The 27,920-nt window shown below is 44.4% G+C and overlaps 1 protein-coding gene across 1 annotated transcript in view; it reads left to right on the top strand.

Moving 5' to 3' along the window:
• The window catches only part of EAF2 (ELL associated factor 2), a 269,229-nt gene that overhangs the window by 134,970 nt on the left and 106,339 nt on the right, over positions 1-27,920 (top strand). The window contains exon 4 of the mRNA XM_069224272.1: positions 21,748-21,893. Within this exon, the coding sequence (XP_069080373.1) occupies positions 21,748-21,893 (146 nt within the window). The remainder of the gene's footprint in view (positions 1-21,747; positions 21,894-27,920) is intronic.

Here is a 27,920-nt window from a genome sequence, read left to right as displayed (position 1 = left end):
GGCAGTAGATTTCCAGTGGGACACACTGGTTTTGGAGGGAGTGTGTCATTTGACTGAGCAAGTGTGTGATCTTTGAGAGTTGGTTGTCTTTGAATTATTAGAATCATACCCAACCTTCTAAACATTTTGTTCCCTCTTGGTAACCATGTCGAGGCCTAAGGATGAAATAATCTGTGTGATGGTGACTGTTTGAGGTCTTGGTTTGTGATCTGTTGTCTTCCTATCTATGATTTAATTTATTAGTTATGGCGTAAGAGAGTGTGACCTTTACATCCATTGTGCCCTCCATTCTGAGGAAGTAGTCAGCAGTCATTGGTGTGATGCTTGGCAGTGATCCTGTTTTCTTTTTTTACTGCTGTAATTATAACTGATGATGATCATGTGTTATTGTCTGAGAGTAAAGTCTCTGATCCATGGAGTGTAATCTATTTCTTCTGGGACCCGCCTTTGCCTATTTGGCTGGGAGCTTGACCACTGTGCCAGATCGGTATTCTGAACTTTTCTTTTACCTCTGTCCCTTGGTCATAGAGTGGGAAGATGTTGATCTTCCCGTTTGTCCATTCACTTGCTCCAACAGTTTCTGAGAAAGTGTTTCTTTTCTGTCTAGTACTTTCAATGTTTTGCTGGAAAAACTAGCACAAATTTCAGGTTCAGGATATACCAAGTTTGTTTGACTAGTCTAAACGGATTTGCCCAGCATTGTTTTTTTGTTGTTGTTTTTTTAAATATATTCACATAGTTGTATTTTTCAAGTTGTCAGGTTGGGAATCACCGGCAATCTTAAAAATATAGCATTAAATAGTTTTCAAATGGTCATAGATCTCAACAAAAGTATTTTAGTAGCATATCCACCTTATTTGACGCAACCTGAAGTGTAGTAAATGAGGTGGAAATGCCAGCTGTCCCACTTCCCCCTAGAGCCCCATCCTAATTTGGATTTCTAATGCATGTTGTGTGTGGGGGAATACCCAAGCAGAGCTTTGTTCTAATCTCTGTGGCTCTACCCTGTTCAAAACTATCCTGGGACTGAACCAGCTCTCCCCTCAGCTGCTTTAGGAAAATTAACTTTTTCTGAGCCTGGGAGACCCTTCATCTCTCACCAACTGTCCCCTTGGCTGACGGAGAGAAAAAACAAATCCTGTTCTACTTTTAATCAGAAGAAAATAAACACTGATGGCCCACGTGAGCAATATATTCATTGGCTTTACCTAGCAGACAATCTTTCATACTGTGACATTGGTAGAATCTCCATCAAAAATGTGTAATGGGAGAGAAGGTTGGCTATCTCGGTTTTGAAAAAAGAAAAAAACCTTCCTTCTAAAGGGGAAGCCCTTTCTTCTAGGGATGATTCTGTGAAAAGTGCACCTGCAAGCACTTGCACAAAAGTAGCACAAAAAAGGAAACTTGTGTTTTCCTGAGCTGGTCTTTGATCCTGCTTTTAGCTACTTCCACATATAAAAACACTGGAGTGAAAATATGCTTGAAAATCAAGTTCTGTAGACAACGTGACAGAATTCCAGCTTCCGCTGGTGACTTCATTGGCGTCACATCCATCTTCTGTGGCACTGGACTCACAGCGTCCATGGAGAAACAGACTTCCATAGCCCCCACATCAACAAAAACACCATCTTCGACGTCAGACCGGTGACCAGCCGGTCATTGACAACAGCTCCTTTTGATATCGAATCCAAGGATGTCCTTGATTCTAATGTTGAATCTGACGATGACCCCCATCGTCAACAACACTGCCAACAACAGTGTTTGCCACACCAGTCACCTTTTTTCCTTTTCAAGTGACCTGAAGCGTCTCTGGACTCTGAAGGGGGAGTCTCAGCGACCACGATGCTTCAGAGACTACTATGCAGTTGGATGTATGCTACATCACAGAATTTTACACCGCGGATGATGCTGATCAGGAGTAGAATTTCCAGCGACAGATGCTTGTAGCTAATCATCCTTTGTGAACTCCTAAAACAATAGTAGTTCTATGGAATGTGAGCTGTTTCATGTGGCTGTTGCGTTGTTGACAACAATACAACAGATAGTGGACACGTTTCATAGACTACTTCCTCAACCTCGACTTCCACCTCCAGCATCCCCCACATCACCTCTACCTTTTATGCCTCCATGAGAACAACTTTAAATACAGTTACAGCAAAGCCAGCTCCTAAGGATATGGGAGCCAAGGATCTTTCTTATTCACTCGATCATGATTAGGGGGTGTGAATTACTCATCAATTACTGTGTTAATGGAGGTGTGTGGGGGGGGGGGTTAATATGTCATACTATAGAAAGGTGACCAGTACTATTCCCCTCATCTGGCTGGACTCTCCTCTGGATGACAGCTCATTTCTGTTCACTGATGGAGACAGCCACTAAGAAATTCAACCTTCCAATGTCCTCTGTGGAGCAGTAATGCTTCCCATATGACCTCTAAGGAACAACCACTTAGAGCAACTAAATTAATACCTTTAATGGATTTTGTCTGGTGAAACGATCTAAAATTGATACAAACGTCAGCCACAGTATCTGCAGTTGTGCCCTGTTTGTAGACGTCCAGGGCCCCAAATAGTCTGTCCTGCCTTAGGGGCCGTCTTAAACCAGACTGTCATAGTGACTGCGGCTCAATGCAGACAAAAGAATTCAATCCTACTTTCCATTGCACCCAAGACAGAGACAGGAGGCACATAGAGTTGGGTTCATGATGGCAACATCAATCAAGGACTCAAACGTCTTTGTGATTTTAGGGCAGTTGGACTAGTAGTTGTGGTATGACATCTTGCCATTAATTGACCTTATACCAGAGGACAAAAGGGACTTTGTTATAGCAATAGTCAAAAAAGGTGCAACAACTTCAGCCTCCGTAATTGAGGCTGCAATGGATGTCTCAAACGTGGGCTTTCAGCAGCTTGCAGGAGTGGTGCAATTGAGAAGACAAGGGAGCGTCAGATCCACATATTACTGTCCAGAAGTTCAGTCCAAAATACTAAGCATGCCATTGGGCCAGACTTGTTTTTTTTTTTTTTTTGGCAACCTGTTGATGACAACTCACAAAATATCAAGATGGATATCAATATGGTAAAATCACTTGAGCCTTCCAATATCTTTTCCCTGCCTTCTCAGATTTTCGTGATCCACATAGCTGTCAGACCTTCAGAGGAGGTTTTAATTCATGTAGAGGCCAAGTCTGGCCAGATTACCTTCTAAAACAACCCCGATATGACCATGGTTACACGCCTTACCGAAACCACAGACAAAGGGCATACATTCTGGGTGAAAAAAGAGTGTCTTGCAGTTTCGTTCCCAGGGCAAACAAAAACAGACTAGCCTTTTAACGTCCCTATTTGAATAGATGAAGTGGATGTGTGAATTTCCCTTTTTTGCAGCCGCATGGGATTCCATAACAGACTGTTGGGTGAGGCAGATTGTACGCTCAGGTCATTCTTAGAATTTGTTAAAAAATCACCAGACTGCCCAGCCATTGAGGAACATAATCTTTATTTGAAGGAGCTGCAACAGGAAATTCTCCTCCTTTTCAAGTGAGCAATAGAAGCAGTTCCAAAGGCCCAAAGAACCTGGGAATTTTAATCTAGGTTCTTTCTAGTAAAAAAAGAAAACGGGTAAGTGGAGACATATCCTGGACCTAAGGGAACAGAAAAAAATCCTCAGAAAGCAGACCTTTCTCATGATAATGCTCCAGGAAGTCTTCTGTTGCTCCTGAAAATAGGTTAAACTGAAGGGGCAGAGATGACTCTTCTGTACTCCACCGAATATTCAGGAAGAGGATGTGGGTGTCTTTTTTAAATAATGGAGTGCTAAATCCTACTTGAGTATCACTTTCTGCATTATTTTCCAGCTGGGCTTACGTATAACATCTTGGGCACTCTTTAAAAGGGAGGTAACATTATACCAAGGCAGTACTTGTAGATCCACTCTTGGGTTTCTAACGGACTTTGCTTTTGTACTATTAAAATTCTGTCGCTGGGTTTATTGGCAGTACGTTTGCAGCCCCAAACTGGATTTTAGTTTTTGTAGTGGGAAGATATTAGGATTACCATAGAACACTCTACACACAGTGTGTGGGGTGTCGGTGTGTATGTAAACACACCCACCCAGCCCTCAGAGCTCATGTTTAATGTGGCAGAAGACCTTCACCATTTCGGAAAAGCCCTAATTAGATCGGGTTCTCTCTGGGATCTTTTACTCTCTTGGTTAGGCTGTTCAAGGAGTCATTACCACCCACTGGTTAGTGGCATGCATAAATGTGGCACTTTAGAACACTTTCTAGACCGGAGAAAGAACAGGAGAGGACTGGTCCTATTGTAAGTTCCCCCAGAGGAGCCCTCAAGGACTGGACCTGCTCGTTGAGGAAGTGTACTCAAAGGGCCATAAGACTGACTTCCCCTATAACCTACAGGAATACAGCAAGGCATAAGAGGTTACTGCAACTGGACCCTGCTATTAACCTCGGTCTGACACCCTGAGTCTCTACGTTGCTGCTGCCCCTGAGGTTCTGGGGAACGTTAGAAGTGTACTTCTGTGGGGGATTGTGACTTAAACACACCATCAGAAGGTGAAATATTGGTCAAGACGGTGGATGTGACCCTTTATAGCTCTGTGGTGCCCCCTGGTCATCCTTGGTTATCGTCATCCCTATGTTATCCTGCTTCTACAAAGCACTGTTGACACCTGAAACCCACTGATAGCTCAGGCAACAATTCCTGGTGCGGCTTAGGGTGCCACTGGCAGCTCTGGTGACAAGTCCCTCAAAGAATGGGGTATTACCCATTATGCCACCGGAGCCCTGTGGAGGGCCATGGATGGTGGTGGGTGCGGCACTGCACCAGCTGCAGTGGGGTCGAGTTAAAAGCTGAAGGGATCCTGGAGGGTCGTAGCACCTGAGGAGGGGTGTGGCATAAGCGCTTGGGCTGCTTCATGCTGAGGAGCAGCAGTGGGCCAGCCGTGGCCTGAGCACCCTTTATTAGCTGCCCAGCCCCTGGTGCCACCACAAAGCCCTGAGCCGGACACTGGTTGATGTGGGCCCAGTCAGCCTTGTGTTCGATTGCATCAGCACCTGCAGAGTGGAGGCAGGAGCAGCGGAGGCCTAGGCTACTTGTTCTAGCTGCGGAGCGCTCTTTCCTATGTTCCTGCCTACAGCCATACTGCCCAAGTTGACTCTACCCACAGCTGAAACGGAAGTTAGCCTGACTCTTCCTGCTGCTCTACCTCGCTTTGCCACTCATATAAGATTGATTCTTGCTTGGGCTGGTGGCAGGTATGGCCGGCTGGGGTGCTGTATGGAGTGAACAGCTTGATCTTTGCACTCTGGCCTAATGTGCTGTGGGCTGGCTCCCCATTTCCTTTGCATGTTCTTTTGAGCTAGGGAGACACATTGAAACCAGCACCAGAGAGGTGCTGCAAGTGTAGGGGGCGGGGGAGGTGGGGGAAGTTGGGTTGTGAAGTCGGAGTCTACTTCCTGTGCCTGGACCTGGAATGACTGGCGGAACGCCCAACAGAGGCAGAGACCTGCATTGCAGTAGTGGAAGATAAGTTCCTTCGTGAGGTCTCTGGGGTGCCAGAGCAGATAGCTAAAGAGGTCGATGGCCTCTCTGGACATAACAACCTGTGACTGGAGTCCTGATGGGTGCTGAAGGTAGTAAACCCAACTAGTTCTTCATGACCTGTTTAAATCATGGATCCCCGCTCTGACCTCTCCTTGTTTTGTGTTGGAGAAGGCTCATAGGATTCTGTCCCACAGGCCTTCCTTGGGTGCTGCTCCTCACCCTGTCATACTGTGAGTCTTATATTAGACAGACATGTTACAGGGACTGTGGCTCGCTGAACCCCAGACCTAAGATGCAACAATGCCAAAGTTATGAACTTCCCTAATTCTACTGTGAAAGTACTGCAGTAGCCCATTATCTTTGAAGGGGCAAACCAGAAGCTGATGCCCTTAAATATATACCACTTTTGCCAGACACAAAACAAATACTATATGATGGCAAGGCCTTCTTTGACACTCTGGAGAGTGCCCTGGAATTGGTGGAAGAGCTTAAACAGCCCACCGCAAGGGCGCGGCTGCAGGAGCTATGGCAAGGAGCAGACTGGTGGATGTCAAATTGGCTGAAGATGCACCAGGCCCGAAACTTTGTTGATGCCATTGAGCCAGATTCAAGATGAAAGACGTAGGGCCTGTGGCAATGGTGCCATCTTCAGGCACCAGTGATGGAGAGTCTCTGCAGCAGCAGATAGAGACCCCCCCTTCATTTCCCCTGGTACTCGTGTCTCTCCTTATGGACTTTCTGGGGCGGACCCATGTCTGGTTTGCTACTAGGGATACAGATGTCAGTTACGGGGGTTGGTGTTTGTTACTACGACCTCTTATTTTTGATCATTCACTTTGTTTTGAGGGGTGACAGATACTTTGAAGGGTGAAGTGTATGGAGGGAGGGAGGAAGCTATGCTTTGGTTCTGTTCTTTTTGCCCTCCATAGGTCTACTGTATCATGATGTAGTTTCTGTCATACTTACTGATATTCTTTCTCTAACATGGTTTATGCCTTATTCTACACTGAGCACTATGTTTATATCCTCAAATATTAACGGTCTTAACACCAAAATTAAGAGGCAGGAAGTCCTGCAGCAAGTCCGGAAATGGTCTCCGGCAGCCATTTTGCTGCAGGAAACGCACTGGTGGGCACCAATTGTAAGTTCCTGGACAGGTTCAATTAAACTAGAGTGTATTGTGCTGGATTTGCTTGCATCTCACTAGGGACTGCCTTCTGCCTGCTTAGAACCTTTCCATTGGATATAAAAGAGGTGCTCCACCACCCTCTGAAGCGCTGGATTGCCATAGAGGGTCACATTAAATGAAGAATGCTGAAAATCGTGAGTGTATATGTGCGCCCTCGCAGTGATTGCAGCCATTCTGTGTGACCTTGCACCAAAATGCAGAAACTCCCTTCAGGCAGGACAGTGGAGGTAGGGGATTTTAACTCTGTCCAACCACCCCCCCCCCCCCCCCTCCCCCAATATGGATAGCACTGTTAGACCTGACAGCCTTTAAGTGGTCATCCCCCAATTTTTTGCCTGCCTGCCTCCCTCCATTTGTCTGACACCGTTTTTGTTGGGTTTAGGACTCTGCACACTTTACCGCTGCTGACCAGTGCTAAAGTGCATGTTCTGTCTCCCCTAAACTTGGTAACATTGGTTCCTACCCAGTTGGCATATTTAATTTACCTGTAAGTCCCTAGTAAAGTGCACTACATGTGCCCAAGGCCTGTAAATTAAATGCTACTAGTGGGCCTACAGTACTGGTCGTGCCACCCACATAAGTAGCCCTTTAACAATGTCTCAGTCCTGTCATTGGAAGGCCTGTGTGTGCAGTTTCACTGCCACTCCGACTTGGCATTCAAAACTACTTGACAAGCCTTAAACTCCTATATACTTACTTTTAAGTGGTAGATTCTGATGTGGAATGAGTAGCCTTGTCATGGTTGGTATTGCCAGGATAGTAATAGAAAATCATACTTACTGGTAAAGTTGGATTTAATATTACTATTTTAGAAAAGCCACTTTTATAAAGTGGACATTTCTTTACAATTACTGCCATCTATGCCTTACTGCCCTGTTTCTAATTAACGTCTGGTCTTTGTTGTTTGAGAGCTCCCCTTGTGCATTATACCCAGACACCCATAAAAACAGTGCACTCAGTCACATCTGCATACTGAATGGGTCTCCTTGGGCGGGTGTAGGGGCTGTCTTACGCTTCTAAGGCCACTGACCTGCCCTCACACAAAGGACTGATTTAACCCCCCTCTCCCCACCAGGGATCCTGGCACACAGGACAGGACTGGGCTGAAAGGTGAACCTGTGTACTTCTAAACCATTCTTTGAAGTTTCCCCCACTTCAAAGGCATTTTTGTATATATATATTCTGGGTCTGTGACCCTACCAAATCAGACACTGGACTTGGACTGCCTGGCTGCCCAAAGGACTCATCTGGACTGCTTTGCTGAAGGACTGCTTTCCTGGTTATTGCCCTGCTGCCTGACACTTCTGACTCTGCTAGAAGGGCTCTGCATTCCTCTCCAAGGGCTTTGATAAAGCTTACCTCCTGTTTCTGAAGTTTCAAGGCAAAGAAAGACTTCACCTCTTCAAGAAATCCCTGTTTGTCGGAAAATTGACGCAACACCTGCAGTAATCGACATAGTACCTGCATTGTGGCTGAAAAATGGCTGCACCACTGACGGGATCAACACAGCACCATTTTCTCCCAGCGCATCAAGGAGTTTCAACGCATTGTCCCTGGGCATCAAAATATCCCCGCATCGCAGTAAGGAACCAAGGCTGTGCTCCTGGAAACCAATGCATCACCTTGCTGCGTGGAAAGAAATGACACATCGTCTGTGCCATACTGGAAAATTTGAGGCAATTCCCTGTTTTTCCACTATCTCCTTCTCTGCAGTGTTATTTTTGACGCATCCCAGGTACTGTTACAAAGAAACAAACGACTCTTAAGGATTGAGACACTTTTAAATCTTTAAAAAGTGATATTTCAACTTGAGCTTATTGGAGTATTGTTGTTTTCACCCTATTTTATTCAGATAAATATCTATTTTTCTAAACTTGTGGTGTTTTAACTGTAACTGTATGAGTTATTGCACAATTACTTTACTCATTGCCTTCTATGATAAGCCTGCCTGCCTGCTCTGTGCCAAGCTACCAGAGGGTGAGCACAGGATAATTTAGGTTGTGTTGTGATTTACCCGGACTAGGATTGTAGTCCCTATTTGGACATGGTTGTAAACCCCTCTGCCACCTAGAGATCCAATTTTTAACAGTTGCCAAGACCATGATTCATCCTCTTCTGTGTTCCTTTGGGTCTGCTGAGAATATGGGTACCAGGCATATGCAAACCTTCAATAGGTTTGAGTAGATATCCACCCATTAAACACTTGTGATTGTTTTTGTCTGAAGATAGGGGATGCTATAGAGGATAATGTAGTTTGGTTTGTATGTGCAATATGATTAGTTAGTTAATGGCACAGAGTGTTTTCACATTCTTAGTTCTATGTATTTATTTTGTTTGCAAGGTTATAAGGCATTGTGTTCTTGCTAGAAGACAAGAGCTGTTCTCGGTTATATATTATGGTTGATTATTGACTCCATGAATACTGGATCTTGTGCATTACTGTTAAGTTGACCGCTGTATTTTCACCAGAAGTGAAATCTGGCATCCAGATAAAACTACTAATCCTTGGTATATCTGAAATGACTAGCATTCTGGTACCTACTTGGACATGGGGGTGTACCTCTCTCAACTAGAGACCCCATAGAGACAGCAGAGCCAAACTTTTGACACAGTAGGCTAACTATAGGTTACGTGATGTTTGGAGGGCTCACAACCCTGATGATGCTCCACTCTCATGTCCACAACACAGATCAAGGATAGATGACTACTTTGCCCCAGCTGACGATTTCTGTGATAAAAGTAGCATTTGCGTGCTACCCAGGTGTCTCACTGACCATGTCCCTGAGGAGGTAGTGCTATTTGAGTCATGCCTGGGAGGATAGAAGGCTGGCAATTGGTGGATGGCTTCTGCAGGAGGCTGAATTTGTTGAACTCTTGGAGGATATGGTAGTATTTGTTAAGCATAATGCGAGTTCGGTCTAGTCTGTGGTTGTCCTTTTGGGAGGTGCTTAAGGCGGTGCCAAGGGGCGAAATAATGTCAAATACGGCCAAATTGAAACTGGACCGCTTAAGGGAGATTACTGAGAGTGAGCGACAACTGTAAGTGCTTGAGGCGAACTGTTCCCAAGCCCCTTTGGCGGATACATTACATCTGCTGGCATTCAACAGGGAAAACATAAGACTGAGTTTCTGCACTCACACAGAAAACATGGCTGGCATCCCAGCACGAAACGTATGAGTCTGGAGACATAGTAGGGGAACTAATTTATTTGCTGCCAAACAGGGGAATTTAGACTTTGCGGATATCTCAGATTAAGGACCCTGTGCGGGGGAGGGGTTGGGTGGCATACGCTCAGGGCATAGCAAGTGTCTTTGCTGGGTATCTTGCGGCCTTGTACACCAAAGAGGCCCCCTGAGGTTTGAACAGCAAAAGCCCATGCTGCAGGACCTTCCACTGGCCAGAAGCCGAGAAAAATGTCCTGGACCTCCTATTATCAGGAGGAACTATGGACTGGTTAAAACCCCCAGGCCTAATGGCTTCCCAGTTAAATTCTTCAAGCGTTGTGCCTCTGATTCACTTTCCCTCATGCTGCACGGGTTCACCCACCACTCTGTGGATACATTAACACAGGACCGCTGAGGAGCCATGATCATTGTACTGCATAAACCTGGACGTGCCTCATAGACTGCATTTTACAGGGTGATCTCAGATTAATGCTGAGACTAAGCTTCTATAAAATAGGCTTGGAGGGGTGATCCGGTCCCTCATACACTGGGATTAAAGGGCTTTAAGCTGAATGGGGTTGTATCGTAACTCTTCGGGATCCAGTGAGGTTCACAACAGGGGTGCCCTCTATGTCCACTTCTGCTATCCCTTGCTATTGAGCCACTTGTGATGTGGGTCAGGTTAGCTGTACAATATTAGGGTATCTGTTTGGGTGGAGTCAACAAGGACCAAATTGTGTTGTGTATGACGTCCTACTATACATGGGAAGGTCTGCCCTCTCTATCCTGAGATTCCGCCGTATGTTGGATGTCTTTGGGGAGTCGTCGGCACACTGTCAATTGGAACAAGTCTGTTGTTGTTTTTTGCAAGAAGGCTTGTGCCTGGATTACTAGGGGATGGGACGGGGATGGGATGGGGGTAGGTTCGGGGGGTCAGATGGTACAGTCAGGCGTTGCATATCTCAGTATCTATGCCAAAAGTAGCTTGAGCAGGGGCTGGGACCTAAATGGCTTGCCCCTCCTGACCAAAATTAGCTTTTCCATGCACAAATGGATTAAGCTACTGCTCTCAATTATGAAATGGGCACCATTTTTAAAATGTTTGCGCTACATTGATTTAGATCATGCAAAACTACTCATTCTCTCTTTCGAATAATTGCATTGGTAACCGATAGCCTGAGATCATGAGTTACCTTTGGGTGGGCAGTGCCCCAGGATCTCATTCACTAAATGTGCTCAATCCCAGTATGCTTGGGGCTTGGATATTGCAGATGTTAAGCAGTATTATTTGGCTATGCAGCTTTCCCTGTTAATGACTGCCTTTTTGCTGATAGCTCAGATCCCACTGTCAGCCTTAATTTGGAGACTGTGTCCCTCAGCTTTTGTCCATACCTTATGGCAAGCGGGTCCCCCAGCATCTTCCCTAGGTCATGATGATACTCTATCTGCTGGCAGAGGGCCTTGGAGGGTATGGGCTGGTGTAAATCTGTCACTAGCGAAACACCCTTGTGGTATGGAATGTGGGTGGCCACTATTGCTAAGCTATCAGAATTTTGGCTGTTGGATACTATTTGGATCTCCACAGTAGGAGGTGTCTGCGAAGGTTCCTTTATGAAAGCAGACTTTGAGCTCCATAATTCTCACGTTCTCCGATATCTCCAGCTGTGGCATGCCTTGGACGTTCTAAAGCGGAGTTGTAGGTGGGCCCCGATATTTACTCCACTTGAATCCAAACTAATGCTAGATAGACTTGAGTCCAAGGGCCTTCTCCTCCTTATACCGATCATTGGTGCTCTGTGCCCCAGACTCCTTGCTGCCCTTGCTGGAGAAAGGCGTACATGCCTTGGGCATCTTGGAGGAGGACTAGTTGGAAGCATGATTGGTGGCCTGCATGCTGATTCTCATCTCGTCGCTGCTTGATCCACTTCAGATATTTCCAGTGTATCTATTACAAACCGTCTTGCCTTTTGCAGGATGGGGAGCAGTGACAATTGCTGTCCCTTAGTTGGGCTACCAATGGCTTTCTTCTATGCAGTATGGGATTGCTCGTTTTTAAGAACCTTCTGGCGGATGGTATATATTCCGCACTTGAAAAGGCCTAGGTAATATTCCCCTTGGCCATAAGCCTGTAGATGACCCTACTTGGCATCATGTCAGATGAAGGTAGAAGGTGTGTACTTTGACCGGGACAAACTGGGTTGTATATTCGGTCTGTGCTCCTTTGCGGACAGCCTCAAATTACACCTGCGTCCCAGTCTACCATAACCTTTGACTATCATTGCTCTTTTGTGCTTTCGACTCTGTAATTAAAAATTCATAGCTCCTGTTTCTCTTATTCCCTTTTTGTTGTTTTGGTGTGATTATTGTTATTATTTTTGTTATTACATTTTAGGCTGTTTTTCTAATTCGTTTTGGGATACATATTGTTTTACATTTTGACTTTATAACTGTTTTGGTATAACATGAATACTTTACACGTTGCCCTAAGTTACACCTGTGTGCCATAGTTAGCAGGGGATCAGCTCTGGTTAGTTTAGTGACTTTGATGGATCACCCTGGCAAGAGATGTGATTATTCCTCGAGACGGTTAGTTACCCACCCCACAAAATCCAGTTTTTACAGGTAGGCTATCTTGGCGCACAGGACATTCCAGTTATTCATCCTTCAGATCAGACTAAAGGCGATGTTCCCTTGCCTCTGGGGAGTTGGCAATCAGTGCAACATTAACCTTTGGCTGCATAGTAGTGCCAGTCTACTCTGCAGAGCACCCTTTCCTCTAGAAAATACCTGAACAGTAGGTCATGAGCTCCCATCTTCATACCACTTTCATAGACTGAGATTGGCTGTTCCGGGTATGCTTCCTTGGAAGCTGTCTGGATACGTTCCTCTTTCATGTGTCCTTTCTAGGCCTGCTCTCTCTTCAAGGATGCTCTGCCCAGCACAACAATCTCCAGGTGAAGTGGCCTCCACAGAAGTGCAAAGGCACTCTGCTGTTTACCACCCCTCCTCACAGAGTCAGAATCTATGCCCGTTCGAAGGGCTCCTTTAGCTAACAGAAGCTACACACCTCACCCTGCACCCTCTGCCATCTACCTAATGGCAGCTGGAATCAGTCATTTGCTGTCCATTATATCAGGAAATGCCCTGGCAGATTTGTTTTTTTTTTAAAACAAAAAGCCTGTCTCCTCTTTACTCAGCATAGTGTCTGATGCTTAGCCCTCCCATCTTGAAGATGCTAGCAGTACACATGAGCTGTCTGGAGAATATAACCTCTCCTCCATCTTGTACTCTGGTCTAAGCCATGGGCTTCCAAATTGGAAGCCTCAGGCCTGTACTGGCCAGCACTGCACACAAGCCCATCTAGCACACTCACAGTGCACTGGAGGTCGTGTTTAGACATCTGGGAACTTTAAATGAATGGGCTTGTAAGAGGGTATTAATGTTTCATACGTACAAGCCTGTCATTATAATTATAGTCTAACCAACCTGCTCCATGCATGAAACCTGCAACAGGGACAGTAGTCGTCCCCCATCCCCCTCCCCGTCACTCCAAAAGTGCACTTGTTGTTTGCATTCCTTCTACCCTGTCCTGGCCAATTCAGGACTAGGTCCAAAAGGTATCATTGTCAAAAGACTAGTTTAGTGTTTTGAGAGATGGGAACATAAGGCATGAACCAAATGTACGTACAGCCAATGCATGTTTCACAACTACAGTTGCTTTTTCAAGGCTGTAACAAAACAAAACTGAGGAAAAATATCATCCTGTGGAAACTTACAAATGTCCTTCACTAAAATATACGAGTTATCATAGCAGGTAGTACATATCACTGTTTTTTTGCTTACATAGCAGTTGATCCAGAAAATGTACACAACTTAGAGGTAGAACAACTATGTATTTGTTTCTACTACCATTATAAAGGGAAGTAAAATGCTCCTATCTGTTGTTCAGTTGTAGTGATGGTCCATTTACAGTTGCTCAGGTATTTACCAAACAATATTTAGATATAGTCCAGTGTAGTTCAGTGGATAAGTCACATAAGCATCTCATATTTTTATTACTACATCTGCTCATTGTGCGTACAAAAGTCAGCCTACTAATACTAATGAAGACAATTACACGAGACGGTCACATGGACATAACTATTTGGACCATGAGGCTGTATTTGTATGCAAAGCATTCTCTTATCATAATAATGTACCACATAACATAATATAATAATTTTGTACCTGCCCCATTGGTGTAAATATAAAAATGTGAGTGAGTCACTTCACTACTTTGGGTTATGTCTAAATATGATAAATAGTTGCATAATTGTAAATGGATCAACAGATATTACTTATGAACAATAGATAAGAGCATTTTACTTCACTTCATCATGGAACGTAGAAACAAATACACAATTGGTGTACCTCTAAGTTGTGTTTAATTCTTCATGATGGAATGTTGAAATTAGTATTTAATTGTTCTAAGTTGCATGGATTTTTCAGGATGAACTGATAAGTAAAAACTATTTTGATATATGCTACCTCCCATGATAATTCATTGTGTATTTTGGTGAAGGAGGATTGTAAGTTTCCACATGTGAGAATGATTTTCTTTCTTTTTGTTTTATTACAGCCTTGAAAAGATGGCGGGATGCGCGAAACATGTTAACTGTATTGAATTAGTTTCCTTTATCGCATATGTATGTAATTCACTGCTCTAATGTATCAAATACTACCATTGTGGACACACTCCAACAAGTAGTAGGGGTGTTTTTAAATTAGATGTATAATATCTGTTTAACATGACTATGTGTTTGTGAATTTGGTTACACTAAATTAACTTGGATCAGTTTGAAGGAAAACCACATTTTGTACAATAATTCTTGGGTGTCATTTACACATTCTAACACATTACTGTAGAAGTTGCCAAGTGATCGGGTGGCAACTACCACTTTAGAGCACACCTATGCACTGGACGAGTATCAAACCTGCCTGCAATTGTGTATGAAGGTAGACTCTTTCTAGCCTTGTTACCCCCACTTTTGTTCCTGTTTGTGAGTATATGTCAGGGTGTTTTTACTGTCTCACTGGGATCCTGCTAGCCAGGACCCCAGTGGTCATAATGAAAACCCTATTTGTCAGTGTGTTTTATGTCTCACTGGGACCCTGCTAACCAGGACCCCAGTGCTCATGGTTTGTGGCCTGAATGTGTTCCCTGTGTGGTGCCTGTGTTACTGAGGCTCTGCTAACCAGAACCTCGGTGCTTATGCTCTCTCTGGCTTTAAAATTGTCACTGCAGGCTAGTGAGCATTTTTACCAATTCTGATTGGCACAATGGAACACCCTTATAATTCCCTGCCACATGGTACCTAGGTACCCAGGATATTGGGGTTCCACGAGATCCCTATGGGCTGCAGCACTTCTTTTGCCACCCATAGGGAGCTCAGACCATTCTAACACAGGACTGCCACTGCAGCCTGAGTGAAATAACACCCACGTTATTTCACAGCCATTTTACACTGCACTTAAGTAACTAATAAGTCACCTATATGTCTAACCCTCACTTCGTGAAGGTTAGGTGCAAAGTTACTAAGTGTGAGGGCACCCTGGCACTAGCCAAGGTGCCCCCACATATTTCAGGGCAATTTCCCCAGACTTTGTGAGTGCGGGGACACCATCACATGTGTGCACTACATACAGGTCAATACCTATATGTAGCTTCACAATGGTAACTCCGAATATGGCCATGTAACGTGTAAGATCATGGAATTGTTCCCCCCATGCCAAATCTGGTATTAGGGTGCCAATCCCATGCATCCCTGGGGCGCCAGCATGGACCCCGGGTACTGCCAAACTAGCTCTCTGGGGTTTTCACTGCAGCTACCACTGCTGCCAACCCACAGACAGGCTTCTGCCCTCCTGGGGTCTGGGCAGCCCAGTATCAGGAAGGCAGAACAAAGGATTTCCTCTCCCTTTGGAAATAGGTGTTAAGGGCCGGGGGGGAGTAGCCTCCCCCAGCCCCTGGAAATGCTTTGAAGGGCACAGATGGTGCCCTCCTTGCATAAGCCAGTCTACACCAGTTCAGGGATCCCCCAGCCTCTGCTCTGGCGCGAAACTGGACAAAGGAAAGGGTAGTGACCACACCCCTGTCCATCACCACCCCAGAGGTGGTGCCCAGAGCTCCTCCAGTGTGTCTCACTTATGCATCTTGAATGCAGAGGTGTGAGGGCACAGTGGAGGCCTCTGAGTGGCCAGTGCCAGCAGGTGACGTCAGAGACCCCTCCGGATACGTTCTTACCTGGTTAGGTGGCCAATCCTCCTCGGAGGTCTATTTAGGGTCTCTCCTGTGGGTTTCTCTTCAGATAACGAATGCAAGAGCTCACCAGAGTTCCTCTGCATCTCCTTCAACTTCTGCCAAGGATCGACCGCTGACTGCTCCAGGATGCCTGCAAAACTGCAACAAAGTAGCAAGACGACTACCAGCAACATTGTAGCGCCTAATCCTGCCGGCTTTCTCAACTGTTTCCTGGTGGTGCATGCTCTGAGGGCTCTCTGCCTTCACCCTGCACTGGAAGCCAAGAAGAAATCTCAAGTGAGTTGACGGAATCTTCCCCCTGCTAACGCAGACACCAAACTTCTGCTTCACCGGTCCTCTGGGTTCTCTCATCTCGACGATCGTGGTCCCTGGAACACAGGAGCTGGATCCAAGTGACCCCAATAGTCCTTCTCCTTGCCTCCCCACGCCAGACAGTAATCCTGTGTACTGCGTGATCTGCAGCTGCTAGGGCTTCAGTGCACTTTTGCAAGGAATCCTTTGTGCACAGCATAGCCCAGGTCCCCAGCACTCCGTCCTGCATTGCTCAACTCGGTGTTGACCACCGGTTTTGCGGGACCCTCCTCTGTAGTGTTGAGACGGTCGCCGTGCTCAGATTTCTTGAACGTCTGTTCAAGTGCTTCTGCGGGTGCTGCCTGCTCCTCGTGGGCTCTCTGTACTGCTGAGCGCCCCCTCTGTGTGGAGCCGAGGCATCTGTCGTCATTGGCCCATCATTCGACGTCGAAACAGAACTATATCATACTCGACGTCAGGGGTTTGCAGGCCTCCTTCGACGTCGGTGCATCACCGGTCAGCTATTACCTGTCTCCCAAGGAGTTGTAGTTTTCTCTTTTCAGATGTTGTTTGTACTTTCTGTGACTTTCACTTCGGCTTCAGAAAGTTTTTAATTCTAAGGAAGTTTTGGTGTATGTTTAAAAAATAAAAATAAAAAAAAACTCCATAGAAATAAAGCGTTTTAGGCTGTGTATCAACATAGACTGCATTGCTATTTTGCGCATGTATACATGATTTTTGTATGAAAATTATCTACTAAAATGTTTGAAATATATATTTCATACATATACATGTCTGTTTTGTATATGCTCTGGGGTCCCCACACGGAGGCGGGAATATTCAATGTTTATGACTTTGACGAGGATACCCCTGGAAGAGAACTATGATTTACAGGTAAATAACTTATCCATTTTCTTAGTGCATGTCAGTGGTGGCAGCACACATTTGCAGACAAAACCTCTGCATCTGTCCTCATCTTCACAATTTGTTGATAGAATCTCAGACATTAGACAGGACACACCAAGCTTTCAGAACAACTGTGTGTAAAGGCTGCTTTGTACACAGGACAAAGAAAAGTGTATCTTTCACAAGAGAACAGGTCTACAGTTTTAAAGGAATGCTTTTATTTTCTTAAAACTCCTTCTCCAGCTGCTCGCTAGCTTTCTTCCACTTTAGTGCTAGTTCCTCTTGCATTTTCATTGTTCCAGGTGCAAGGCTTCACATGAGGGCTCTGCGGCACTGCTTGAAGGATCAATGGGACAGCTTGGAGGACAAGTTAATTCTATGTGTTCTTCCTAAGCACTCTCTACCATGGTGGTGCAAGAGGATTAGTCTCCTGAAAGGCATTTCCTTTCATCAGGATCATTTCGCTACAGCATAGCGTTGACAAGTTCTGCCGATGAGTTAGTCAGTCTTCAAACGTGATGGTACTTGTGGTTGGACAAGGACCATCTTGTCCACATCAGTGTCCTGGAATTGTGAATGATGCATTTAGCGTAATTGGCTTTTGTGCTGTTTCTACCTATGACCAAAAAAAAATGACCCAGACAGACAACACACCCACAATTCACTGCCTCAACAAGCAGGGTGGTACCAGGTGCAGAACCCCTTCATTGGAAGCCCTAGCAGTCTGGACCTGGCGCTTTGCCTGTTCTGGGCCTTCAACACTCCCATGCTGATTTTTTTCATTGAAAACAGTAGACTAGTCAAACATATTTCAGAGCTTTTCTGACAGTACCACTGATTCCATCAGTTCCTAAGGAAGAAGACGTACTTAGATGACTGGTTCTTATTGCCCCAGAGTAGCCAAGACAGTGGTGATGTCCAGAGCTGCATCTTCTGTCTTTAAGATCTCCCAGGAAGCTGCCATGCAAACTGTATCTGTTATTCAGGATGCAAGAATAGTTACATCATCCTAAAGGGAGATTGTTGGACTTGGCAGCATGACTTCTGAAATCATGCATAAGGGCTACTCAAAAGTATATGAATATCCTAAAGAAGGCAAAAAGAGCCTTGACAAGTACATCCTATCCTTCAAGGTTGAATAGATTGTTTTCATGGTGTCTACGTATCACCCACAATCTAGTTTTTTTTTTTTGGGGGGGGGGGGGGAGTTTTAATCATCCCGTACCCTTATCTTGCACAGCTATGTTTACAATCGGTCTTTCTAAAATTACAGCTATTCAATATCCTTCCTGCTTTAACCCCTTCTCAGCCAAGCCTTGCCCCCCCCCCTCCCATGGTAAGCATTTTTTGGCTATTTTGGGCTAACCCCCTCCCCCCCCCTTGGAGGGGACTGAGAAATTAGCCAAAATACAGCTACATTTTGGGGAAAAAATTGCTGCAGAAGAAGGCATCAGTTTTTTGCCCTGCAAATGGCATCAACGAAGGGTTTGTGGTGCTAAAAACACCATCTCCCTAGCTTTCAGGAACAGACAGACTTGAATCAGAAAACCAAATTGTTCAACACAGTTTTGGCATTTTACTGGGACGTAGCCCATTTTTCTATTTTTTTGTCCTTTCAAATGGATGTGAAACCAATGGTGGATCACGGAAAGCTATGCTCTTCTGAAAACATACTACATTCAGCAAGGAGTCACGTGTACGTCCTTCAAGTTTGTCATATAGAAAACAACAGTTGAAATAAAAAAAAAAATTGAAATTGAGTTGAAAATAACAGCTGTTTGTGTCAGTTTCATATACAACTTCTAACTATTGCAGACTTTCAAAAGCAGTATACAGTTACTTCCTTTGGACCCTTCTTGCGGGGGTATATAGGGCTTGTAGGTTCATCAAGAACCCTATATTCCTAGAGCCAATAATTAAGCTGCACCTTGCACTGGTTTTTCATTGTGTTTCGGGCATACAGCAATTAATTTGCTAAAATAGCAAGAGTGAAAAATAGGTATCATGGAAACCTATGTATTTTTGAAATGGGCACAAGATATGGAGTTTAGAATCAGTGGATATTTGCACTTCTCTGAATACTAGCATGTAAATTAGAGCGCATTTCTCAAAATGGCTTCTTTCTTACACACTGTTTTACATTTGGGCCCGTGCAAATGCAGACAAAGACAATTGGTAATTGCACTTGTTATGCTATTCAGTGTTCGCAGAAGTCTTCTAATAAAAATTATTCCTCACTTGTGTGGGTAGAGCTGGTGCCCGCGACAGGAAACTGCCCAAAACACAGCATGTATGCAGCACATTTTGTCACGGAAAACTGACGCTCTTTTTCCAATGCGGGTGGCTCTATTATTATTATTTTTTTTTTTAACCTTACCTGTATATTTTTTAAAACAAGGCCTCAGGGGAATCTAGGATGGTGCGACTTGCGTGGAGCCCATTAGGTTTTATTTCCCACATTGCTGTGCAAACCTCTAATTTTTCCTGAAATCACCCATTTTCCTTGCATTTCTGTGATGGAACCATCCAGAATCTGCAGGAGTCCACAAAATTCATACCACCTAGCACTGCCCCATCTGTTCCAATAAAAACACTGTCCCACCTGTATGGCTGGGCCTAGTGCCGCAACAGAAAGGGATCAAACCAAGGACCACAGGAGCGCTTGTGTGGAAGCACCTATTGACCTAGGTTGTATCCGTTCCTGTCGCTGGCACTAGGCCCAGCCACACAACTGGGGCAGAGTTTTTTATCGCACAGGTGGGGCAATCCTGGATGGTAGGAAGTTCGTAGATTCCTGCAGATTCTGGAAGCTTTCCATCACAGAAATGTATGTAAAATGCATGAGTTTAGGCAAAGTTGGAGATTTGCAGGGTATTGTGGGTAAGAAAGTGGTGTGGGGTGCATTTGAAGCAGACCACCCAGTACTTCCCCAGATGTCTACTTTTCAGAAGTGACTGGGTCCGGTAGGATTTTCCAAGTAGCAAGCCTATCCTAGCACAAAAAGTGCAGTCCCTCACCCGTGCAAGTGAGACCATACTGGAAGTTAGCCAAGCTCTGCTCACCCATGTGTGAAATCAACACCCAAGAGTCAAATATTTTTTTCCTTGCCATTGGGATGAGTTGCTTTAGTCAGGAGGGTGGACAGAAAGACTGTGGCCATTTTGGAGGTGGTGGGGTTGCCATGCCCATTCTGGGCAGCCCCCACCCCTAGTAGTCCTTGGCGCCTAGTAGGCTTTCATGGTGTGGGGGGGGGGGGGGAGAACCCCCTCCATTCCCCCCCCCCCTTTCAAGGGGCTGAAAGACTGTACCCTTTTTTTCTTGGGGTGAGGGGCATTGACAGGGTCATCATGGCCCGCCCCAACCCCTAAACTAATTAAATAAATCTAAAAATCCCTGGTGTCCTAATGGGCTTTCACCCCCATCCCATCCCCGTCCCTTCTGCCCCCAAGGAGGGCCTGAAAGACTGTACCCACTTCTTTTGTGGTGGGAGCATAGACCAGGCCACCATGGACAGTCCCCACCCTGACAGTAATGATAAAAAATATGTATTCGTTGATGTGCTAGAAAGTCTGTACTCCGTGGTGTTTTTCTTTGGGGGGTGGCGTCTTTGATAGGGCTATCATGGCTCACCTACACTAACTAAACAAAATCCATATTGTCCTAGGGGGTTGCTCCCTCGTGACTAGTGGGTGGATCCCTGCTTGGGGATCAACCTCCTTGGGTGTGATCCCCAAGCTGGGATTCTCTAGGGAGGGATATATTTGGAAAGGGGAGCTTCTCCCCTTTCCAACTATACCTCTCCCGTCTGCCTTGGTGTTTAGGGGGCAGAGAAGAGCCCCTGAGCACCGAGGCAGGGGAAATGAAATCAGCCAGTTTGCTCATTTCACTTTTGTTTTCATTGAAATGACGTCAGTGCGCCCTACACGATCATAGTCATTTCAATGAAAACCCAAAACGGCCTTGGGAGGTGAGGACTTGTTCCCCACCTCCCAAGGTTGTGTTTGGAGAAATGCCTGCACCAGAGGAATTTCCTAATTTGTGTGTGAGGACGGCCGGGAGCCGACCTCAGCATGCAAGGGGTTAAACAGGTTTAATGTTTGTTAATCATGAATGGTCAAAATACATTCAACCTATGTATTTTAAATAGCGTACTAGCTTTCATTTCATATTAATTTAGAAGCTAGCTATGGAAAGATGAATGAGCTCTCTTTCAAAGTGTTTGAATTGCTCATCACCAAATCTGATTCTCTTTTGAAATATGGCTTTTCTCTGGAATAGCAGGTTATAATAAAACTGTTGCAATAGTAACGGACATCATCTTTTGCATTCAGAGCCGAAGGAAGCAGTAAAATTCAGTCCCGCATTGAACAGCAGCAGCAGCAAATGCGGATTGCAAATAAGACTCCCAGCAGTGCCAAAAACTCACCACCTAAAGAAAAAATGTCTCCTGCTTCCCCGATGGACGACATTGAGAGAGGTGAGTTATGATATTTTTTAACCATTTAAAAAAAGATTCTTATATGAAATACCTGTACAGCTAATACACCTCCTAAATCTTCCTTGCTATTTCTAACTTCTTTCACAATCCTTTCTGTTAGCATTAATTTATTAATATTATTCCAACAAACAGCGACCATAATCAGACATGCAAGTAGTGAAAATGATTACTAAAGTTGAGTATTGTTTGCATATCCTGTAAAGATGATGATCTTACTGGACCTCTTTTCTACTGAACTCAGTTGTCCGTAGAATTATTTTTTGGGGCAAGTCTTAATTTCTGCTAGATATTCCTAAAGATCCGGATTTATGCATTATGCGTTGACGTCAAAATCATACTGATTACTGACATGCTCTTTATCATCATCAATGACACATGGCACAATGTCGGATGCATCACCCACTAAGAAAGTGTTCACTATTGATGGCAAAAAGACAACAACTGTCTCTCATTGTCACAGGTGTCAAGCGAATGATCTATGCAATCTTCTACAGTGCAGACAATATATTCAACCACCTCTCGGGCTGGAAAATCTTCACCCGTAAATAATCATGCTCAGCCCTGGAGTCCATCAACGACTCCAGCGCGCTTACGTCAAGCACCATAACTAGATCCATCTTAACTACCATATCTCCCTAAAACTGATTATTCTGTTTGAAGATCAGATAGACTCTTTTCTCTCCATTAAGCCTCACCACCAAATAAAATGTCAGAGGTGACTTTTGTATCATCAGTAATAATGAAGAAACCTCCATATCCACAAATCACAAAGGAAGTAGACAGATGCCACCTCATAGCTCCCCTTTATCTCAACATAAAAGATCCCTATCACCATATAGTGATACAGATGTGGCTCCTTATTCCCCAGCATCTCCTGCTCAGTCACCATCTTGTGTTATCACCCATTGATGACATCCTCATGTTCCAGGATGTCCTAGCAAGAGAGACCTCAAAATTGAACATCCTCTTTGGAAACACCCCAATCTTCTGTATCTGTGATACTAGAAACACTGCAGCCTAGACCAGCACCTAAACCTTTCTTACCATTTATTCCAAAACTGTTGGTGAAACCAGAGAAAATATTTATGAACCGCACAAAAGTAAAAGCAGTAACAAGGCAACAAAAAATAAAGACCTCCCAAGCATGAAGTATTTTATGGAAGACTTGCCAAAACATGGGCAACAGGACTTCATGAGAATGGTTAATGAAAGTCCCCAAGTGTCAAACTAAGTGATGTTTTGCTATGGACACTGCAGAACACTCTGCCACAGGCTCCTGCCATGGTATCTTTTTGAGGCGATTTCCTAACTGAGACTCCTCTTTAGAAACCTGGGACTGAATCAAAAAAATTGCCAGCGTTCCCTTTTCTGGGTCAACTCTCTTTAGTCAGCATGGCGCATAAGAAATGCTTTGGATGAAGAATGATGCTGAAACAATAAAGTTGGTTGTTCTTGAGAAAGAATTTTACATGCCAAAGCAGCATGTACACCCCCCAACCCCGCCCCCCCCCACACACACACACACACACACAGTGAGTCCATCACACAAAATGATGGTATCAAATTCACAATACTGAGACAAAAAACTAAATAAGATTGAAAATATCAGAAAAGAAAAAAACAATGCCTCTAAAAACCTCATGCTAATGGAAGAAACTTCTTAGGTGTAGACATTGATACCTCAGCAGCCCCCCTTTCTGACACCCTATCTTACAGGGGGAGCGGTAATGTCTCACCTGGAAAAGTGGACAAGAATACTGACAAATTAGATTGAAGACACTTCCACCTTGTATCCCTCAAAAAATCAACATCAAACTCACAACTTTACACCCTTTAGGAAGAGGATGAGCTCCTTTTGTCAAAAAAGACAAAACAAAGGTTGCCAACTTCTTGATAAAAACAAAGAAGTATACTCAAGGTAATTCCTAGTCCTCTTAGTCAACCTGTTCTGTCTCTTAGTGCTAGAGTCTACTTACTGTTGCACATCAGATTAATCCTCAAGGAAAGATTCAGTATAGTGGCCCTTCGCAAATTTTTCTTTGTGTAATTTAAAAAGTATTCTCTGGTGGATAGATCTAGAGCAGTGGTTTCCAACCTTTTGACTTCTGTGGACCCCCACTTTATCATTACTGGGACCCCCACTGAGTTGTTATTGGAATCTGGGGACCCCCCGCCCCCCAACTGAGTCATTACTGAAAGCTGGGGGACCTGATCTGTTAATAATATTTAATTTTTTAAACAGTCGCGGACCACTTGAGGAGGCTTTGTTTCCCCCCCCCAGGGTCCCTGGACCAGAGGTTGGGAACCACTGATTTAGAGGAATTTTACTTTCACCTTCCAATTGCACTTCAGCACAGAAAATACTTACGATTTCTGACGAGAAACAGTCATTATTACACAGGCCTCCATTTGGACTCAAGTCTACGCAAGAATATTCTTAAAATGTATGGCGGTAGTTTCAGCCCATCAATGAAGGTGCAAAATTTGCATCCATGTTGACAATTGGCTCATAAAAGCAGAAACCTAACTAAAAGCAAAACGACACTTTCAATTTTTAAGTAAAACTATGGATAGATCTTGGACTCAACATTAATGTGAAAAAGTCAACCGACAATCCTTTGCAAAGCCTTACTTAGGAGCACAAATAAACTCCAAAATAGAGTGTATGTTTTGGAGAACAGAGTATTATCTAGCAGCAGAAATGCTTCGACCTCAAACACAATTACAAAGCTTACATACCTAAAACGCATGAGCTTGCCTCTCGCCTAGGATGTATGGCATCTTGTATCCCATAGACCCCCAATGCAAGACTTTTCATTCAGCCTCTACAGCTGTGCTTAGAGGATCAATGGTCGCAAAAGGAGGACAATTTGGAAAGTTGTCTTTGTCTATCCATCAAAGCGAAACAGTCACTTATATGGTGGTGCAATCAATTGAACCTCAAAAAGGGAGTTATGTTTTAAAAAGTATCCCTAAAAACAGTAATAGTGACAGATGCCTCACTGATAGTTTGGGTAGCCCATCTATGTCACCAAACAGTACAAGGTCTTTGGTTTCCCACGGAAAAGGCTTACTACATCACCCCTGTTAGATCTAAAAGCTGTTCACTTTGCTTTCAAAGCTTACCTTCGATCTCTAAAATCATGCAACATAATGATACAAATATACATCACCTCCCCCCTGCATTATACAAACAAACAAGAAGAAAAAAAGATTAAGCCTAGGGCCATATGTACAAACACATTTTCCCATAGACACAGAATGGGCAAAACTGCTTGCTACATCTGGCCCCTAATGACTTCAAGCTCAAACAATGGGATGTCGGGTCGCCTTGATCTCGGACCATATCCTAGGAAAACTAAACAAAGAAACAAATTTCCTTAGTTGACATCACAAGTCACATTAACCATCTATCAGGAATGAGTATTACCAACATTGGATTAATAAGCCACAGCAGAAGACAAAAATGCAGGAATTGTGCATCCAGGAAACACCAGAATGCATTTCAGTGGACATGCCCTTTTTACCTAATGGTTGACTTCATTTATGTACGATTTTCCTCTGAACCCGCTCATTCCCACAGTGATTCTCAAGCCGCTCAAATCCAGAATCAAACTGATATTAATAGTGCAGTTTCTGAGATAGGAGTGGTTCCTGGATCTTCTAGATCTCTCAGTTGTCAGACCTTCTATTTAGATTTCAGGGCCAAATTCTCCATTCGAACCTTCAACCTTTGAATTTGGCTACATGGCTTCTGAAGTCACAGTATTAACACTTAGTTTCCCCAAGAATGTACCGACACATTAAAAGAATCAAAACTTTTCTGATCCTGTTACACATTGAAATGGAAAGGATTCCTCATTTGGTATCAGACTGAAGGTTTTAATCAAATTACATGCCAGGAAGAAGCTATCCTTCCACACTTACCATATTTTGCAAAATCCAGACTGCTGTTTTCTTCATGTAAGTTTGGATAGCAGTTATAACATCATAATGGACATCTCCACACCAGATTTTATTCAAGATACCAATTATCAAAAACTTCTCGCAGGTTTCAAAATGATTTCCTCCTGTGAAGAGCCTCTCTCCATAATGTGAAGTTAATCTCGTACTATCCAAACTAATGAGTCCAAAGAAACAGGCAGAGAATCAACCTCCTGTAGGCTGGTATACCCCAGCTGTTACAACATGTCCCCTCATATTTCCAGGTCGTGCTGACCACTCTGTCACCATTTCTCTGCCTCCCTCCTCCAATTAGCTCATGTCTCCCAGCCATTTATTCCTCCTGGGCTTCCAGTGTATGGAGAGGAGTCTTTTTGCTAGTACCAGTCGAAAGAGTGAAAATCCTTGTTGCATTTTGGTCTCTCATTTGGGTGTTGGGACCACTCTCATTAGGCAGTGCTTAGTCAAGCAGTCCTGTTGTAACTGTGTAGCCCCCGGATCACCCTTATCACCCCCTCGTAATACCCATCCACCACTCCCATGCCATGTGTATGAATGTTGCCAGGGCTGTGCTGCATCTGTTGCAGGCCTCGGATCTCTAGGGACGGATTCTGAGTAAACTCGGTGGTGTAAGATAGGTGTGATCAGATAATAAAATTGCATGAGATTAAAATGTCTATTACTGGCTACTTCCTTGACCTGTGTACAGACATGATTCCTTTCATTATCTGTAAGTGGTAGCAGCAACAGCGTTGTAACTCTACCGGTTCTGCTGGAAACTGTCCAAATCTCCCAGGCCATGCGTGAGAGCTTGCCGTACTTTAGCAATTGCCCGGGTTCTGCTTCAGACAATTTCTGTGCCTCAATCATGGTCACGAAGGTGCTGTTAAGAAGATCCCTAGCCAAGGTTCAGCCACCCTCAGTCCCTTGCGTAAGGGCAATCACTGCTTGCATCTGTTGAAGAGACCAGAGCCACTTGAAGGGAAGCAGCCTGGCATAAGGTACCCTCCACATCACCTTGGTGATCGGTAATTCCCGAGCATCCGCAACCTGTCTGAATAAAGGGCAGTTACTCAGGACTCTTGCACCCCCCATTAAGAACCTCAGTAGATCGCTCTATCCTTCCACCCAACCAGTAATTTCTTCTCCCCGTTCACCCTGTATGCACATCACTGATCCGCATATTGCAGCAGGCCAGCAATATAGTACATTTCCACGTGCGGGATACTCAACCCCCCATGTTCTGGGTCCAGTTTCAGTACCTCCAGTCTGACTCTGCTTCTCTTGCCCACCCACACTAGGGACACTAGAAGGCTGGTTAGTTTGCCGAATGTGCCCCTCTGGATACTACAGGGTGAATTTTGCTACCATCTTGCTCAGTCACCCTACAGATCACCAACAGTGGCAGTGGATTTCACCTACTGTGCCCATATTCAGACAATAGTGACCTCCTGGGAAGTGTGCTACCTGGATCCTCAGGTAACGGAAATTACTCTTCTCCCATTGGAGCTCCAACATGGGGAGATCAGCAGGGCTGTGACCCTCCAAAACCGCCAATGGGAAAAGCACTGTTTTAAGTTTGACAAGTAGCCCCCGCAAGATACAAGGATATTTCTTACAGCAAGTAGTGTCCGATTTCCACATTAATCAGAGCGTTACAGTTCCAGTGTTCTTCCCTAATCCTTCTGCGGAGAGATCCCTACGTTTTGTAGCTATTAGAAGGGCATTACTTTGTCTAGGAAAAAATGGATATCAGACAAGAGTTGGCTACTTCAATTACCAACAAAACTTATAGCACGCTCCACAAGGGGAAAACCTGGTACTACAGCATGGATTACAAATGTCGCTATTGCAGATATCTGTAGGGCTGTAACATGGATATCGGTGCACGTTAACTTTGCATTACTGCCTAGAAACGTCTACTAAATTGAAGCGATTGTTTGGTAGTAAACTGTCAGACCAATTTCTTAATAAAGATGTTTGTCTCTCTATGCATACTAATGTGTTGAAAATTTCATGAAGCAACTGTCTCAATAAGTGAGCTTGCTACTCTAGTCAAACATT

Source organism: Pleurodeles waltl, chromosome 3_1, assembly GCF_031143425.1.
Source record: "Pleurodeles waltl isolate 20211129_DDA chromosome 3_1, aPleWal1.hap1.20221129, whole genome shotgun sequence".
In the NCBI taxonomy this organism is placed as follows: Eukaryota; Metazoa; Chordata; class Amphibia; order Caudata; family Salamandridae; genus Pleurodeles; species Pleurodeles waltl.
This window is presented reverse-complemented; position numbering and strand designations above follow the sequence as displayed.